Here is a 15,928-nt window from a genome sequence, read left to right on the forward strand (position 1 = left end):
ATGAGTTAATTAATTAAAAAACTATCATCTTAGTGGGGCAGGATTCTCCTGTGGCAACAGTCCAGGTTGTGTCAACAGCCACAGTAGCCCCTGGTTCCTCTCACATCACCACTGCCTTACAGCCAGCCTCCGTCACCAACACCAGCACTGACACAACCACTAGAGCCACACGGCAGCCCGTTGTTGTGCCACCAACCAAAGTCATAGCCACCAAACCGCCCCCTCGTCAGCCGAGCGTCACTGAAGCCAAAGCAGTAGCAGTCACAACGCAACGGCTGGCCACCGTCAGTGCACCGAAGGCAGCTCCACCACAGCCAGGTATAGGAAGATGAGCCGCTAGATTATGTTTCATGCAGTAATTAGTATTGTCGAGCGGCACATTTCATTAATATGTACATGAATGTATTTTTTTGTGTTTCAGTTTGTGGTAAGACCAAAGCAGATATAGTTTTTTTAGTGGATGAGTCCTCCAGCATCGGGGCCAATAACTTCATTAGGATGAAGGACTTCATGTTCAGAGTGGCCACTTACTTTCCTGTCATTGGTCCTCAGGGTACACAGGTTGGTCTCCCAGCAAGAGCTTTGCCATTTCCCTTTTGTAATGAAATGCTGTGGTCTCAGCTTTCCTTACTTTGTTTAAAGTGGCAGAACAATTAAAGCTTTGAATGGATCACAGTGATTTTAGATGATGATATGAGCCTGTAAAGTAATAAAAAGCTCCAGTGAGGCTACTTTGCAAGTCAGTTCCATTAGCAGGAACATAATGTGTATTTTTTTCACCGAATGGACAGAAGTGAAATCAAATATTGGCAGCTAGAACAAACAGGGAACAGTGTCACACTGCTTGTAATCAACTCTGCGAGTGATCCAGAATGTGTCTTATGATGCATACTGTAGCATGTTTGAGAAATGTGTACTTTAATAAAATTAACAGAATTATTGCTCACATTCAGCTTTAAATCACTGGAAATGCTGTGATGATGATGTGGAACCTCTCCATCATTCCTCCCTCAGATAGCTGTGGTTCATTACAGCGATGAGCCTCGCACTGAATTCCGTTTAAGCGACTTCAAAGACAGAAGCTCTGTGCTGAGGGCGATCAGAGCGCTGCGCTACAAAGGAGGCAACACCAGAACAGGTTTGTAATATTCACACAGCGCATATGTGCACACAGCCCAATTTAGTTCCCGCTGTTGATGTCCTAGCCTTCAGCTGCACGTCTCTCTCTAGACACTATTTTTAGTGTTGCTACTACTGTTTTATGAATATTTACAAAAAATGAATTAAGTATTGTTGCTTATATGAGCGACTTATAGCCCGCTCTCATGTGCACAGCCTCACAACACAACAACCACACAACAATATGTTAAGAAGTCAATCTACTTATTAGGTTAATTCATTTTTCAACTAATTCTTTGCAGGAAAAGGCATCGGTTTTGTTCTGCAGGAACTGTTCCAAGAGTCTCTAGGGATGAGACAGGATGTGGCCCATGTTATGGTCCTGATCACAGATGGCAGGGCTCAGGATAATGTGGTTCCACCCTCCCGAATTGCACGCGCTCTGGGTCAGTTGAAAAGTTGAACGTTACCTCAAAGCGTGTGAAGAGTTTGAAAAAGAAGTGATCAAAGCAAATGGCTGTAGTACCCGACTGTTCTGTTGAACCCGTCTCTCTACAGGCGTCAGTATGTTGGCAATTGGAGTTTCAAATGCAGACGTGGATGAGCTGAGTAAAATCGCAGCGCCCACAAGCTACAAGAATATTTTCTACTCACCAACCTTCGATGACTTTCCTTCAATTGAGAGGGAATTTATCAGCAGTATCTGTAGTGAGGAGCTGCTCTCTGAGTTCAAGCTACAAGATGAGGTGACGCAAAACAAATCAAAACGCTTTGTTGAGCTACAGTAGAAAATGGATAGTCACTGTATCAATACATATAATAAAGGTAAGTGTAAATCTCTTGACACTTTTACTTTCAGTTCGCACCGTTGGACACCCCGACTGAAGACCCAGAGAAGGTGCTCAAGCCTGAGGGTCCTTGCTCCTCCCGGTGCGTAAAGGTTAGTAGTTGAGACATTAATCCTTCCCTGCCTCTGTCACCGATCAGCTGTTGCCAAAATGCAAATTCACTATTAGGTGATGATCTTTGAGTTATTTTTATTTTTTGCACTAATCATAATAACAATTTGTTCTTCCCAGGGACAAAAAGGGGAAAAGGTAAGTAGGTGGACTGTGTTTAATGTTAAATATATCCATAGGTTGTTGCTCTGTTTTTTATTAATATTATGTTTATTCTTTCAGGGAGATGGTTCAGGTTTTGGAAGTCTGGTATGTGTCATCAGGCTTGCTTCATTACAGTTTTGCACCTATTCTTTTATTCATTTCCAACAGAAATCTTTGCAAACATCCTTCAGTGCCTTCTTTTTCTGTGCACCTTCATAACAATTGTATTAAATATTGTTTATTTTTTGATTATGTAGAAATTTCGGCAGAGCCCTGGACAGTTTGATCCTTTTGCTCCTTCCAAAGGAGAGAAAGGAGAGAGGGTAAGAATGTGAACACTCACCGCTTACATACATGGTTGAAGTGAAATAAAAGGTGACATGTGGTCTGTTGACCAGCTGCACCAAATGTTAACACATTCATTTCTGTTCTTATAGGCTCAATATCAAATTACTGTTATACCTACTGTTACAATCTCAGGACTCTGCTGTTGCTGTGAGGGTGGTGTGGCTTTGACCATTGTTTTTATTTGACAGGGGCCGTCAGGAACAGATGGTGTACCGGGGTTGCCTGGACGGCCGGGGAGAACCGGGCCCCCTGGTTCTGCTGGACAGCGGGTAAATATTTTCAGACAGAGAACTTCACACTGACCTAGTTAAAGTTGAACTGATTTAGGTGTATCTTTCAAAATGCTGCTGTTTATTTGCAGGGGCCACAAGGCATACCAGGTGACATGGTGAGATCTAAATAATTTGCAAAGTAAACCTTCTTATGGTGCATGCATTTCATTTTTTGTTAAATTAAATACTATTGGTATAGGATCCTATAATTGTCCCCTTTCATGTCTCTTTTGTCAGGGTCCTCCTGGAATCACTGGTCCAAAGGGACAAAGAGGAGAAAGAGTGAGTCCTGCTTAATCTACATGTGGACTGAATTCTGTCACCATCTCTCTCATTCTCTAACTTTTTAAATGTCTTCACACAGGGAGAGCCTGGCTATGTTATAGCTGGCACAGACTCAAACTTTGTCCCTGGACGAAAAGGAGAACCGGGATCTTCAGTGAGTCATCAGAAGTAAAAACACTTTTGAATACACTTCTAATTAACAGTAAATAAGAATCTTATTTATCTCAATCTTACAGGGGCCTCAGGGGCCTCCTGGCATACCAGGGGTCAATGGAGCTCCAGGTCTGCCTGGTCAGCCAGGACCCTTAGGGCCACCAGGAATATCTGTCAAGGTAAAATGGATCTGTCTGACAAGCTTATCAAAAAAGCTGCACACATAGCTTGAATAATTATGATCTTTAAAATTTATTATGATGCATTTGTAATGCCAAACCCAACTTTGAATCTAACATTTATTTACAGCAACAAATATTCAGGCAACATATGTACTTTTATTTTGTAGGGAGATCCTGGAGAGCCAGGAGCTAAAGTAAGTCTGCCTAAGTCTAATTCTATTAGTTTCTTTAGGCGTGACTTGTTTCTATTGAGTGCATTGTTTTTATTATCTAAACTGAGAATAATACTGTATATTTATGAGTTGTCTCATAGCCACTGTTTATTTCTATATCAGATAATACTTTGATTCTTTTTGAAAGGGTTTACGTGGGAAGCAGGGCGTGAATGGAGACAAAGGAGAGCCGGGAATAAATGTAAGTACATAGTTGATCAAATTATCAGTAGTAACAAAGAACATGTTGGAAAGTGAAAGGACTATTCACAGTTGGCTCATGGATGAATCTGCTGCATCTTTTCAAATGTTTTTTCTTGATGTTTTGTTTCTGTATCTCTTGCACACAAACGCTGACACACACGTATATATGAACACTTGCAGGGTACCGCAGGTTTGCCTGGACCCATTGGCATCGATGGGGTGCCAGGGTTACCAGGTCAGAAGGGAGATAAGGTAAAGTGTGCTATTTTTTACCACCTGCTTATTTACATGATTCTAAAAGTCAGTCAAAGGTCTAATAAATAGTTTTTCAGGGTGAAGAAGGAATCGGCATACAAGGCATTCAGGGCCCTCGTGGGAAACCAGGGGAGAAGGTGCATGATATTAAAAGAAAAAACTCATCCTTACTTATGTAGTTTCTATTAGAATGACTAATTTTTCTTTATGTTTGAACTTTTGTTCCGCAGGGTAATATCGGTTTAACAGGACCAGTTGGCCCAAAGGTTAGCAAGATTATAAAGTTGTCCATTAACTGAATATGTTTTATTTTAATTGAAAATAAGAATAATATTGGTCTGTAATTCATTTTCTGAGGGTGATCGCGGAGAGCAGGGCATCCAAGGAATCATCGGACCTCGGGTTGGTAACCTAAATAAATGGCTATGAAATTAATACCAGCTTAGTCAAATGAGATGAAAGCGAATCCTTTTAATGAAGGGTGAAAATTGTTTAAGAATCAGTGATGAAAGGATTCAGAGTTGGTGATTTATTTGTACCTGCAGGGAAAGAAGGGATTCAAAGGGGAGCAAGGGGACAAGGTGAGTTCAGCGCACATACACATTTGCTCGAATCACTGGGCTAAAAATATACTGTAGCAAAAAACTGACATCACATCGTAATGAAAGTATATGGATCCACATATATATAGTACTGTATGTTACCATGTTTTTAGGGAGAAAAAGGAGAGACGGGACCAATAGGACCACAAGGGCCAACAGTGAGTGAAAATGACATAATTCACCTTAATTAGAGTCGTCAACACACATACACAAACAGTTTGCTGCTCACATTTTGAAATGCTCAGTCAAGGGTACGGTGGTGGAAAAAACAGAGGAGCACTATTCAATAAAGGCGTCCTGTCTCCATACACACTTGGATTTTCGTATTAACAAAGGAAGAAACCATTTTATTCTTGCGCGTGAAGATTAGGCTCAATGAGATATGCTTCTGATTAAATAAAATAACAAGCCAAGTTGTCAAACCTCAGTGGACATCTTTTGCAAATGAACCCTTTTTGTCCTGCTTCAATGATTTTTAATTTGAGGCCGCCTAGTCTGTTGGATAATAATATCACAAAAATGCCATCACAAGGCCCACACTGTTCCCTGTTGTACTGCAGTTTTAATATTTCAATTTTCAAGATTAGCTTTAAGGAAAACAGTTAAGAAGCTGCTGCTTAATACGAGATAGAATAGTTATGGATATTTGGATGGAAGTTTTTTAGTTTCACAAAATACAAATATACCATCAATTATACTGTAACAAAGGCTGCCACACTGAATTCAGGTTGAACTTTTATTTATCTTGTTTCTAGGGGGTCGTGGGGCCAATGGGGTTAAAAGGAGACGAGGGTCAGAGGGGAGCCCCTGGTGATCCTGCCAAGGGTGTAAGAAACAGTTCCACACCTTGTGTTTTTTCAAACACTGCAGAAACACTTTGCATTCAATATTCAGGTTTCTTTCTTTTGACAGATTATTGGTCCAACTGGAAAAAAAGGTGCCAGGGTGAGTAATCAAAGTATGTTAAGTATTTTATGCAATTATGCTTCAGTCACTCAAGTGAATTAGCAGTCACACAAAACATTTCTATTAAATGTTGTCACAGCATTGTATGTTGCATTTATCTTAACTACCTTAAAATAAGTCAGACGGCCAGAAGCAAGTGATTCTCCTAATGATTTATTCTATCAAAACATTGCTAATTAATTGCTCAGGGTATTGTCACACGCTCAGAGTCCCCTGGGTCCACTTATCAAACACAATTAAGGTTTTCTTTCATTAGCTTTTGCAGTGATGAGACCTTTTCAATCTTAGTTCACAGGGTGCTGTTTAAGGCCAACAGAGTTTTGTTTTTGTTTCTCAGGGAGACATCGGTCCAGTTGGCCCCACAGGGCCCCAGGGAATAAAAGGTGAACGAGGAGACAAAGGAGAAAAGGTTAATAGTGAGAAATGTTGCACATCATTCTTGTATTAAATAAATTGAATTCCTATTGACTAATATATGAATATGGCTAATAGACTTTAATTGCTGTGACTGGTTATGGTGTGTGTAGGGAAATCCTGGGTTTGGGATTCCAGGACAGCAGGGACCAAAGGGAGAAAATGGTGAGAGGGTGAGTGAAAACCACATTTACTCATGTCACATTTCTTCCCTGTTGCCATTCTATAATAAGGCATCACTTTATTGATTTTATTGTTCATAGGGGAATGTTGGTCTGTCTGGAAAACCAGGACCAAAGGTAAAGTTTGCTAGCTTCTCTTATATGTAACATTAACTGTATCAGAGTCACATCTGCAGTTATGTTTTGTCAATTTTGAACTTCCAGGGACAGGATGGCTTTAAAGGTGACAAAGGGGATATCGGGCTCCCTGGCAATTCTGGAGAACCAGGATTAAGAGGTAAAGATGTAAGTAAATCCTGAGTGGTTGTCACAGTAAGAAATGAACGTTCTTTGTATAGTTCAGTAAAATATCAATCTAGTCTATCTTTCTGCCGTCAGGCTAAAGATTCAACTTCAGTGCATCAGTGAAAGAACACATGTCATCTTTTCCTTTTTAGTGCATTATGTCTATTCCAAAATCATCAGTTTTTCAGTTTTACACACTGTATTTGCTAATACGACTCATAAAATAATAATATAAAGATACTGCTGATATTTACTGTTGACTTTGTGTGTAGGGTGCACCTGGAGTTAAAGGAGACCAAGGAATTAAGGTACAATCAGTTTGTTGAGTTGCCTGTTAGCTCACGTTTAACATCAGTTTAGTGATTTGTAGTTAAAAGAGCAAGCAATACTATATAACTAACATGAAATGAATACTATTGTTATTGTGTCTCTAATAGGGTGAACATGGACCAGCTGGAGAACCTGGTGACAGAGGAATCAGGGTATTTTTTGTGTTTTCAGATACAGAATGACAGAACAGTTGGAAAAATAATTTAAATCATACTTAGGTTAGCAAGCACAGCTTCATCTGTCATCTTCATCTTTTTTTAATTGTGCGTTTATTGATCAGGGTCCATTGGGGTTAACAGGACGGCCAGGGGACCCAGGAGAGAAAGGAGATACTGGGAAGTTGGGGGCGCCAGTGAGTTATTTGTCAATTTACGCTAAACAAATCCTCACTGCTAGATTATAGCAGTTCCTTAAGTAATTCAGAGTAACTGCAATAGTTGAATACAAACTGCAGCTTTTTATTCCGTTTGGCAGGGCGCTGATGGAAAGAAAGGCGACAAAGGAGAGCCAGTACGTTTGTATCTCCCCCAGCGAGATGATCATGTTTATTGTCTCCGTCTGACGTCCAATGGTTTCTGATCATTCTTCTGTGTCAGCCACCATGTCACATCACCACAACGTGCTATCCTCCTGTGACTTCACGATTTCTTTTTTCGATACGTTCAGTAATTAACTTTGGGGCGTGCTACCCTCCAGTGCTTCTACTCTGTTCCTTTGTGTTGTGACGTCTTCGATTTTAACTGTGTTTTCTAATCGTCTCCTTTTGTTGGTCACACAGGGAAAACCTGGACTTCCAGGAGCACAAGTAACGATATTTTTGTTATAATTTTTGTTGTCTTAGCATTCATCACATCAGAAATGTTTTACAGGAGCATTTACTGCAACAATATTTGTAAAGAAAAACCATGTCAGCTCAATTAATCAACTTGACTAAATTTAATTTTCATCTTTTCTTACTAGATTGTTGGAGACAGCAACATACTGACAAGAGTGATTAAGGTAACTTTGATCTTAATATATAACAGTATATGCTCTCTTAAACATTTTTGTTTATCAAGGAAGTTAATTGTATTCTAGCTCTGTCCTGTCCTTTCTCCTTCAGGGCGAACCAGGAGAGCCTGGCCAGCCTGGCTTGAGAGGAGAAACAGGTTTGCCTGGACCAAGAGTGAGTACTGAATCACTTATCATCAGCATACTGCATATTGTACAATCAATAAATACTAATTCAGTTCCACAGAGTATACTGTAGTATAGATTTAGACCTATTAACTTAGACTGTTAATAAGTCTGAAATTGTAAATTACTGTATATTATCTTTGAGAATTATTTTGTATAATCTATATATTTTCTCTCTCCACAGGGCCCAGAAGGTAAACCAGGGTCTCCAGGACCATCTCTGGTATGTGTATATGTTATATGCGCATACTGCTTGAACGTGACCTCCACTTGCATGTTACATCACATTACTGCACTTTTCCTCGTTAGGATGATACGTTTGTGTGACGTGATGTGTGTATTTCCATGGTTCGCAGGGTGGTTCCGGAAGAGATGGTGTTGATGGCTCACCAGGCAAACCGGGAATGAAGGTTATAAAATCTTTGGCTTAGAACCTTCTGTGCATCATTGAACTTTTAACATAACAGCTTACTCACAATGTGTCTGTGATATTGTGTTTCATAATAATTGCAGGGCGAACAGGGACAGAAAGGTGATGATGGTCTGGTGAGTACATATATTAGCAGATGCACATGGATTAAAATGTGATAAACAGGGACGTTCTGTTTCGACGGGTTTGCATCCGTAAGGCAACATGTATAAAAAGTATACATGTAATACTATAAAATAGCAACGTGATTAAAAGGATTATCTAATCATCCCTCAGAAGCTGTTAATAAACCGCCACATGAATGGAGAAATAATGTGATTCACTTCGGTCACATATTAAGAGGACTGCTCTGATCTCATTATGCTGTTTGAGGTTGTGACTCAGGTGCTGCACAGCAGCTGAAGCCGAATAGAAAGACAGAATATAAGTTTCTGGTACATTGTGTCACCTGTACAAAAAGGAAAAAAAGATGTTTTATCATTCTTTGAGTCTTTTTCCATTAGAAAACAGATCTTTTATTCCTCTCTCATCCTCCTGCACCCATGCATTTGAGGGTTTTTCATGTTTTGTTGTGATTCTTTTATATGTATCTCTAATACTCTAATACATTCTATTTAACAGCAGTTTTTTTGTATATTTTTAATACTGCGTGTTGATGAGTGATCATTAAAAACTGTTTACGTCTGTGCGTGTGAACAGAAGGGAGATAAAGGAGACCAAGGCCGAGTGGGGATCGCTGGAATGCCTGGTCTACCGGGAACACCAGTGAGTGCCACGTTACCTAATCATCATCATCTATGTGTTGCGATGGTGCCGGTCAAGCCAACATAACTAACTGTATTACTGATTCAGGCATGTAATTGGCATTAGCATATTAGCACATGTCTGCTTCCACCTTAATGATCAATCTGAAAAATACAATCAGTGTTTGTTTCGTTGCTCTACAGGGGCGACCTGGTGTTGATGGGAAGAGGGGCCTGCCTGGCAAAGATGTGAGCACCATTTCCATATGACAATTAAATCTGTGTCTGTGTCAGACAAAGTGAATTGGTTTTATGTGTGATATCTAAGTTACTTTTATTAAATTATTCAATCTGAATATTAATATTTTCTTTTTTACAGGGAGAAGGAGGCATAAAAGGAGATGATGGCAAAAAGGTTTTTAAAATTTGCTGAAATCCATTTAAATATGCACATAGAATTACACCTTACCATACACATACATGCTTCTCACTCTATTCCAGGGGGAGAGGGGTGACCCAGGTGCAAATGTAAGTGTTTCTGTACAAAAGAATCAAAATAATAATAATAATTAAAGCAGCATGATTGAGCATTTTGTCCTTTCTCAGGGTAAAGATGGTAGTAAGGGTGACGCAGGGCCTCCAGGTTTGCCTGGAAAGCAGGTGTTAGTCACTACAGAGGTAAATATTCTGTGATACATTTGTAGTGTTTTTTAAACAGATCCATCTAGACCTGCCTGGCTGTTTAAACCTCACTCATTTTGTAACACAGGGCGCCACCATTGACGAAATCCGACAAGCATTTCCAATCCCAATGGGTCCCCCAGGAGCTACTGTGAGTGCTTCCACATATTTATAGCTCACAAATAAGGGCACATAATTTAAGCTTGTGCATGGTATAATTTGTGTTTTGCTTGCACGGCATGTGAGTCATCATTCAGCGATGACTATAGGGCTTTTATTAAGGGTGCAATATGTTATGCCATCATTTGTGAACTCTTATGGCAAAGTTGATGCCACGCGTTGTAGATGCATGTTTCAATGTCCCGTTCTTCTGCTCCTGTTTAGGGTTCACCAGGAATGAAGGTAAGATGATAATGGCGTGTGTATATATATCGAAAACAGCAATATTAGCGTTTTGGTTCATTTTTCATTTTTGCAGGGTGATCCAGGAGAAAAAGGCCTGAAAGGAGAGAAGGTAGAGCTGAACAATCCCATCCCTCAAAAACACGAACACGGAAATGACATGATTTTCAATGCATTTGCTTCCTTTTATCAAAGGGTGATGCTGGAGCTCCTGGAAAGTCTATTGAAATGAAGGTGATTACAGCATGTGGTCATTTCGCCTTTGGGATCTACTATGTTCTTATTTTCCATTATGTTTTGAAGCAACACATTTTCTCTTTGATGCAGGACATTGAAGAGATGTTTGAAGCATATGGAATAAGGGTAAGTTGCACATGTGAATGAGTTCAGATCATGACAGAAATGTAATAGCGTCGCAGTTTGACCTTCACAAATAAAAACTGTTTTTCAGCTTCCTTTGCTGAAGGCTTTGATTGACAGACTGCTGCAGGACGGAATAGAGGAGCTGCTTCATGTGCTCGGCACGACCAAGAAGGCAAAGGAAAACACAGACAGTCACACCTCCAACATCATCACAGAGTACACAGTACGTGGACCCAAGGAAAAACATGCATGTGTGGACATTTATTAATAATGAGTGTAAAATGAGTTCAACTCATTTTTGGGAATTTCTGGAGGTTTACTTGTATTTGGATAGTATATTTAAGCTTCACACCTCCACAGAGTTCAGTGAAGTTTGACCTCACCAGCCAGCCTTCGTCTGACTTGGGCACCATTGAAGATGCAGCTTTAGATTTTTCAGAGTCTTTGTCTATTGTAAGTAACATGAGTATTAATCCAATGTTTTTATAACACAGGTGAAGATTTGTATGAGTAACACGGACACTCATTTTAATTACACTGAACTTTAGTTCAGCAAAATATCTTTATAATTTAGAAGACTAAATGTTTGTTGTTCACACACTGTGGACTGTTACCTGTCACATTTTTGCTCTTATTAATCTCTGCCATTGGATGCAAAGGAGCCTTTAAATGAAACTGAAGAGGGTCCGACTTTATGGACCGTCACTGCACTGAATGGAGAGCAAGGGCTTGACAAGACTGAAACCAAATTAAGGGGATCCAGAAGGAAGGAGATGGGGCCTTCACTCAAACTTAACCTAACTGTAGTCAATACTACTTTTAATTATACTATGATGGAGGAGGTGAGTGTACTTTAAAAGATATAACCTGTAAACTCACTAAAATAGTAATTGGCTGAAAGTTGAGAGAAAGTGGAAGTAAAGTTAAAAACCTGTGCATGTCAGACGGTTTCAGGTTTACCTGGACCTGTGGTGGAAACTGTTCTTCTCACTCACGAAGAGTCTCTGACTAAGAATGCGGGACAGAAGAAGAACAGGGAGCGTGGGAAGGTAAAGTCACAGCAGCTACCATCAGATGAATGACTTTGCCACTGACAAGCATGTATGTGTCTTAATTGGCTTTGAGAATGTGTATTATTAATGGGCCATGCTAGTATTTCATGTTTTAGCTCATATCTTAGTATTTAAGCCGCTGCAGCATGAAAATCAACTTACAGAAACTGGGAAATGAACACTCTGTGACCCTTTTCTTTAGGTTAAAAAAAAGTTTAACTCCTGCAACAGGGAAGCAGCAGGGACTTTGATGTTTTTATCTTTTTAATATAGGATATACATGCATGACGTGAAAAGAAGTAAATACTGTGAGAGAAATGAAAGGGCAATCAAATGTTAACTGTTAGCCAGAACCAGTGGCTTCTGCAATGCAATACAATTATTATAAGCCACAATAATTGTAATTTTATGAAAGATTTACCTCTGAACACATTCAGCAAGAAGCTTTATAAAAATCTGTGTGTGTGTGTGTGTGTGTGTGTGTGTGTGTGTGTGTGTGTGTGTGTGTGTGTGTGTGTGTGTGTGTGTGTGTGTGTGTGTGTGTGTGTGTTCAGTAATGTAAAGTGAATGCAATTGTAAGCAAAGTGCTGAAACATGTAAAACATCCAGCGTGGTCCTATAAATACAAGTAGGAGTACTATAAGTACTATATGGTTATGTTAATACTAAGGGCTCCTCAACATCTTTGTTTGAAGGTGTTGCATTCATTGATATTCATTAACTACTTATTCCCCCCTTGAATATCTCCCTAAACTTACAGTATCCCCTCATAGTTTCATACTTGATCATCAGCAACGCCTGAAGCATGAGAAACCTTTATCTTTTCTTCTCTCTGACTGTGATCATCTTAACCAGGCCAAAGGAAATAAAGGACGACATAAGAGGCAGAGACAGCGCCTGGTAAATGTCCTTAAAGGGGTCCAACTAAACCTGGAGACTAAACTAAACTTTACTTTTGTGCCGATTAAATGAACAAACTAACAGCACAGAATTTAAAAACAGAGGCTCACACTGGCTAATACTAACATGCAAGAAATAAACGCTTCAGTACTAAACAGACATAATAAAGTAGTGTCGTTTTAAATATATACTGATCAATATTAACCGCTGTGTTGCAGGCAAAAGCATGCATTTGTCTCCACACCCATGTGCTTGTCATTACACTGATATCAGGTCTGATTAGTCTGATGAATGCGTTGCTTTGTGCAGTAATTGATTGACACCGTTGTCTTCCGGCCACTCACACAAATGATAAACGATTGGCCATAACAGTGTATTCCGGTAATGATTGTCATTTCTCCTTTATGTGAAGACAAGTGAAGGTGACAAGCAAGAAGAAGAGGAAGAGGAGGAGTTTTATAACGGTGAAGAACTCAGTTATGAGTATGAGGTAGGCAGCCGCTGCGATGAATGACTAATTCATGCACCGTGGGAAACTTCAATTTAAAGTGATGATTGGTGACGTGAGGTTGGTACAAATTTGGAGCGCAGTCGAAGTGGGTGCCTTCTGGTTAGCAGCTCTGTCAAACTCATAATAGCATTGTCTGTTTTCTTTTATAATAGCAGCATCTCAGGGGACTGAAATATATCTGTGCCCACACTAAACACTTGATTAATGACACACCCACTACCCACTACTGAATAACTTATTAAGAATAAATTGCTTTGTCACTACAGCCCACTGCGCGTCATCATCATCCACGTTAGTGTCTGTCGGTTGTTAAAAGCAGCCGTGTGTTTCTTTTTTTAAAAGCAGGAGGAACCCTCCCCAGACGACCCCGCAGCCTCCACACAGGTGATTTGCTTCACGCTGCATGCTCTCATCTGTTCAAGAGATTGGGTAAATTGTTGTGATTCACTTATCAAGTAAAATACGTTTGTTTTCGTCATGCAGCTTGAAGCCTTAACAGATGGGTCCCTTCGTCTCGTGGATAAAAAGGTGAACATTAATAATATGGTAGCCCACGGAATAGTAAAAACTCATTTACTGTGTCAGAACTATGCTATGATGGACGAGCGGCTGAGACAGCTGAGCTCTGTTAGTCACTGCTCTGTTGTACCTGAGGAAAGCGGCACATCTTGTCCTGTGTGCTGCTTTAGGAGGACGAAGTATCCACACACAGTCCCATCCAGAGAGAAACATCAGCAGGAGCCTCCAGTCGTCCTGTGGCTTTACTCGCAGAAAGTGAAGCACCTGCAAAGGTACAAGGAACAACAAAACAGCTGGTTAAAAACGGCTACATAAAATAAAATAAATATCTACACGCCGCCTTTCCTTTATCCATCTACATACAGAAGTGAAAATAAATAAAATTAATATTTGCATTAATCAGTGAGAAGAGCTCATATCTTAGTAGATTTACAACATGAGTCACCAACGGTGCACTTAAATAGAATATTATCTCTCAGCCTGAGGCTTTTTTAAAGCAAGCAAGGAAAAACATTTTTTATCCTTCCTGCCAAAACTCCATCCATATACTGTATTAAATAACATACACAAATATGAACACCTGTCATAGTTGGGTTTTAGATCTAATTGGGTCTCAAACTCATGTCCTGCCATAGGTTGTTGAATAGGTGTTTTCATAGTCAGGTTCCTGGCAGAACAAGGTCAGAAGGTGACCCCTGGTTCCTCCACAATATCAGTAGAGTGTATAGGAACCATGTTAATTCACTGTGTTTTCTGCTTTTAACTAGGATGAAGTGTCGCTGGCAACACCTCCCATCACAACAGAGGAACCAGACGAGGTAGAGTGTTGCTTTTAGACGTGACTGGATGTTTCTGCAGCATCTGTGTTGCATGCACTGGAATGCAAATATCTAAATTATACTTAGACTTAACACGAGGTCTGAATGTGATGGACATTTGACAAAACTCTTTCATTTACACTTTTTATACACAGTATTAACAATATTATGGACAAATGCTCTTCACTGCTGCATTTGAAAATTTCACCAGTGAATACTTAATTCCTATAACTCTTGGACATTATAAAGCATGAGAAAGCACAAAATTTTTAAACAGCACGCTTTGAGCATGTTTTTTCTAAATAATGCCTGAAATGGAATGAGAAGAAAGATGAGACTATCCTCTAGTGAATTACTGGCAGAAAAAACTCCTGAGAGTTACTTTTAATATGATATTTTTCTCTCTCTCATTTTTTTTAAACAGGACATCTCTTAATTCCCAAGAGACCGTGACTATAGCGTGTTAAGAATTCATAGGAAAGTACACAATACCTGAAGAGTGTGAATAACGTGTGAATTGTTTCGCTGGTGAGGAACCTTGAACCTGATCAGCGTTTCATGAGCGGGGGGGACGTTCGCACACAGCGATGATGTCACTCACCCAAAGCCTTGGTCATAACGCGGTCGACCTGTAACTGGGTTTTTGTAAGAGGAGTTTGATTCAAAAGTAGGCACGAATGATAAAGCTCGACCCCAATGTCAATCAGTTTAGCCTTTGCTTTACTTAACCTGTCTTCAATTCAAGATTTATTTATTACAATATTCATTACTGTGTAACAAATACAACAAGCTTATCCAATCATGCCAATGCGTATTTCTATTGAGATTGTACTGCACGTTATTTATTAAACATGGAAAATGTTTTTTTACTTTAACTCAAATCAATAAATGACATTTAGTATGGCATCATAGGTGATTCTTTTCACTGGTGAAATTTTTCTGTCTGACTTGTTTATGCATGTATCAGTAAAAATTGCTAAAACTACTTTAAAACAAATTGGTGTCCTTCTTTCTTGGTTTTATCACCATCGCCCACAACATCACACTCTATCACGACTATAATAATAACTTGCTGCTTGCTACTTGTTGCTCATTAAAGTGTTGGAGGACTTTACAGGTGCCTCGGTCTCAGTTCAGGGTGAAAAGAGGCACTGACCAAGCGGATGTCATGGTAAGTGTTGCCTGGTTTTATAGAAGACTGGTTCAGAATAAGAAGTTACAGCTGTGATCATTTATATATTTTAGGTTTTCATGCCCGGCGCTGCAGGTGCAAGAAATCGATTCAAGGGCACACAAAATGTAATTTCTTCTCAATATTTCCATTCTCTAAAAATTAAACCGTCATTTATGTGATATAAGTTGTACCACATACTGTAATTCACCATCATGCACGTTCACGGTCATTGGGCAGCACATACTGT

The 15,928-nt window shown here is 39.6% G+C and overlaps 1 protein-coding gene across 10 annotated transcripts in view; it reads left to right on the plus strand.

The window, feature by feature from the left end:
- col7a1l (collagen type VII alpha 1-like) overlaps nucleotides 1-15,928 on the plus strand; it is a 46,483-nt gene that overhangs the window by 17,665 nt on the left and 12,890 nt on the right. For 7 of the 10 annotated variants that reach the window (XR_008695521.1, XR_008695522.1, XM_041072341.2 and 4 more), the window contains 60 exons: nucleotides 34-318; nucleotides 422-561; nucleotides 1,015-1,138; nucleotides 1,422-1,565; nucleotides 1,678-1,865; nucleotides 1,979-2,059; nucleotides 2,199-2,216; nucleotides 2,301-2,327; nucleotides 2,480-2,545; nucleotides 2,759-2,839; nucleotides 2,932-2,958; nucleotides 3,080-3,124; nucleotides 3,207-3,281; nucleotides 3,364-3,459; nucleotides 3,630-3,656; nucleotides 3,823-3,876; nucleotides 4,059-4,130; nucleotides 4,211-4,270; nucleotides 4,364-4,399; nucleotides 4,491-4,535; nucleotides 4,679-4,714; nucleotides 4,849-4,893; nucleotides 5,491-5,562; nucleotides 5,648-5,680; nucleotides 6,039-6,110; nucleotides 6,229-6,288; nucleotides 6,379-6,414; nucleotides 6,502-6,582; nucleotides 6,855-6,890; nucleotides 7,020-7,064; nucleotides 7,193-7,264; nucleotides 7,387-7,422; nucleotides 7,691-7,717; nucleotides 7,873-7,911; nucleotides 8,015-8,077; nucleotides 8,273-8,311; nucleotides 8,445-8,498; nucleotides 8,602-8,634; nucleotides 9,218-9,283; nucleotides 9,466-9,510; nucleotides 9,641-9,676; nucleotides 9,763-9,789; nucleotides 9,868-9,939; nucleotides 10,031-10,093; nucleotides 10,327-10,344; nucleotides 10,421-10,456; nucleotides 10,540-10,578; nucleotides 10,672-10,707; nucleotides 10,796-10,930; nucleotides 11,068-11,160; nucleotides 11,367-11,549; nucleotides 11,652-11,756; nucleotides 12,615-12,659; nucleotides 13,072-13,149; nucleotides 13,513-13,554; nucleotides 13,654-13,698; nucleotides 13,860-13,961; nucleotides 14,457-14,507; nucleotides 15,625-15,678; nucleotides 15,753-15,806. Coding sequence is in view for 8 of the 10 variants with exons in the window: in XM_041072341.2 (XP_040928275.1) it covers nucleotides 34-318; nucleotides 422-561; nucleotides 1,015-1,138; nucleotides 1,422-1,565; nucleotides 1,678-1,865; nucleotides 1,979-2,059; nucleotides 2,199-2,216; nucleotides 2,301-2,327; nucleotides 2,480-2,545; nucleotides 2,759-2,839; nucleotides 2,932-2,958; nucleotides 3,080-3,124; nucleotides 3,207-3,281; nucleotides 3,364-3,459; nucleotides 3,630-3,656; nucleotides 3,823-3,876; nucleotides 4,059-4,130; nucleotides 4,211-4,270; nucleotides 4,364-4,399; nucleotides 4,491-4,535; nucleotides 4,679-4,714; nucleotides 4,849-4,893; nucleotides 5,491-5,562; nucleotides 5,648-5,680; nucleotides 6,039-6,110; nucleotides 6,229-6,288; nucleotides 6,379-6,414; nucleotides 6,502-6,582; nucleotides 6,855-6,890; nucleotides 7,020-7,064; nucleotides 7,193-7,264; nucleotides 7,387-7,422; nucleotides 7,691-7,717; nucleotides 7,873-7,911; nucleotides 8,015-8,077; nucleotides 8,273-8,311; nucleotides 8,445-8,498; nucleotides 8,602-8,634; nucleotides 9,218-9,283; nucleotides 9,466-9,510; nucleotides 9,641-9,676; nucleotides 9,763-9,789; nucleotides 9,868-9,939; nucleotides 10,031-10,093; nucleotides 10,327-10,344; nucleotides 10,421-10,456; nucleotides 10,540-10,578; nucleotides 10,672-10,707; nucleotides 10,796-10,930; nucleotides 11,068-11,160; nucleotides 11,367-11,549; nucleotides 11,652-11,756; nucleotides 12,615-12,659; nucleotides 13,072-13,149; nucleotides 13,513-13,554; nucleotides 13,654-13,698; nucleotides 13,860-13,961; nucleotides 14,457-14,507; nucleotides 15,625-15,678; nucleotides 15,753-15,806 (3,995 nt within the window). In the remaining 2 variants the exon portion in view is untranslated. The remainder of the gene's footprint in view (nucleotides 1-33; nucleotides 319-421; nucleotides 562-1,014; nucleotides 1,139-1,421; nucleotides 1,566-1,677; nucleotides 1,866-1,978; nucleotides 2,060-2,198; nucleotides 2,217-2,300; nucleotides 2,328-2,479; nucleotides 2,546-2,758; nucleotides 2,840-2,931; nucleotides 2,959-3,079; nucleotides 3,125-3,206; nucleotides 3,282-3,363; nucleotides 3,460-3,629; nucleotides 3,657-3,822; nucleotides 3,877-4,058; nucleotides 4,131-4,210; nucleotides 4,271-4,363; nucleotides 4,400-4,490; nucleotides 4,536-4,678; nucleotides 4,715-4,848; nucleotides 4,894-5,490; nucleotides 5,563-5,647; nucleotides 5,681-6,038; nucleotides 6,111-6,228; nucleotides 6,289-6,378; nucleotides 6,415-6,501; nucleotides 6,583-6,854; nucleotides 6,891-7,019; nucleotides 7,065-7,192; nucleotides 7,265-7,386; nucleotides 7,423-7,690; nucleotides 7,718-7,872; nucleotides 7,912-8,014; nucleotides 8,078-8,272; nucleotides 8,312-8,444; nucleotides 8,499-8,601; nucleotides 8,635-9,217; nucleotides 9,284-9,465; nucleotides 9,511-9,640; nucleotides 9,677-9,762; nucleotides 9,790-9,867; nucleotides 9,940-10,030; nucleotides 10,094-10,326; nucleotides 10,345-10,420; nucleotides 10,457-10,539; nucleotides 10,579-10,671; nucleotides 10,708-10,795; nucleotides 10,931-11,067; nucleotides 11,161-11,366; nucleotides 11,550-11,651; nucleotides 11,757-12,614; nucleotides 12,660-13,071; nucleotides 13,150-13,512; nucleotides 13,555-13,653; nucleotides 13,699-13,859; nucleotides 13,962-14,456; nucleotides 14,508-15,624; nucleotides 15,679-15,752; nucleotides 15,807-15,928) is intronic. The other 3 variants (XM_041072342.2, XM_041072343.2, XM_041072344.2) reach the window with 3 other exon arrangements.

This window comes from Betta splendens, chromosome 9 (assembly GCF_900634795.4).
Source record: "Betta splendens chromosome 9, fBetSpl5.4, whole genome shotgun sequence".
Taxonomy (NCBI): Eukaryota; Metazoa; Chordata; class Actinopteri; order Anabantiformes; family Osphronemidae; genus Betta; species Betta splendens.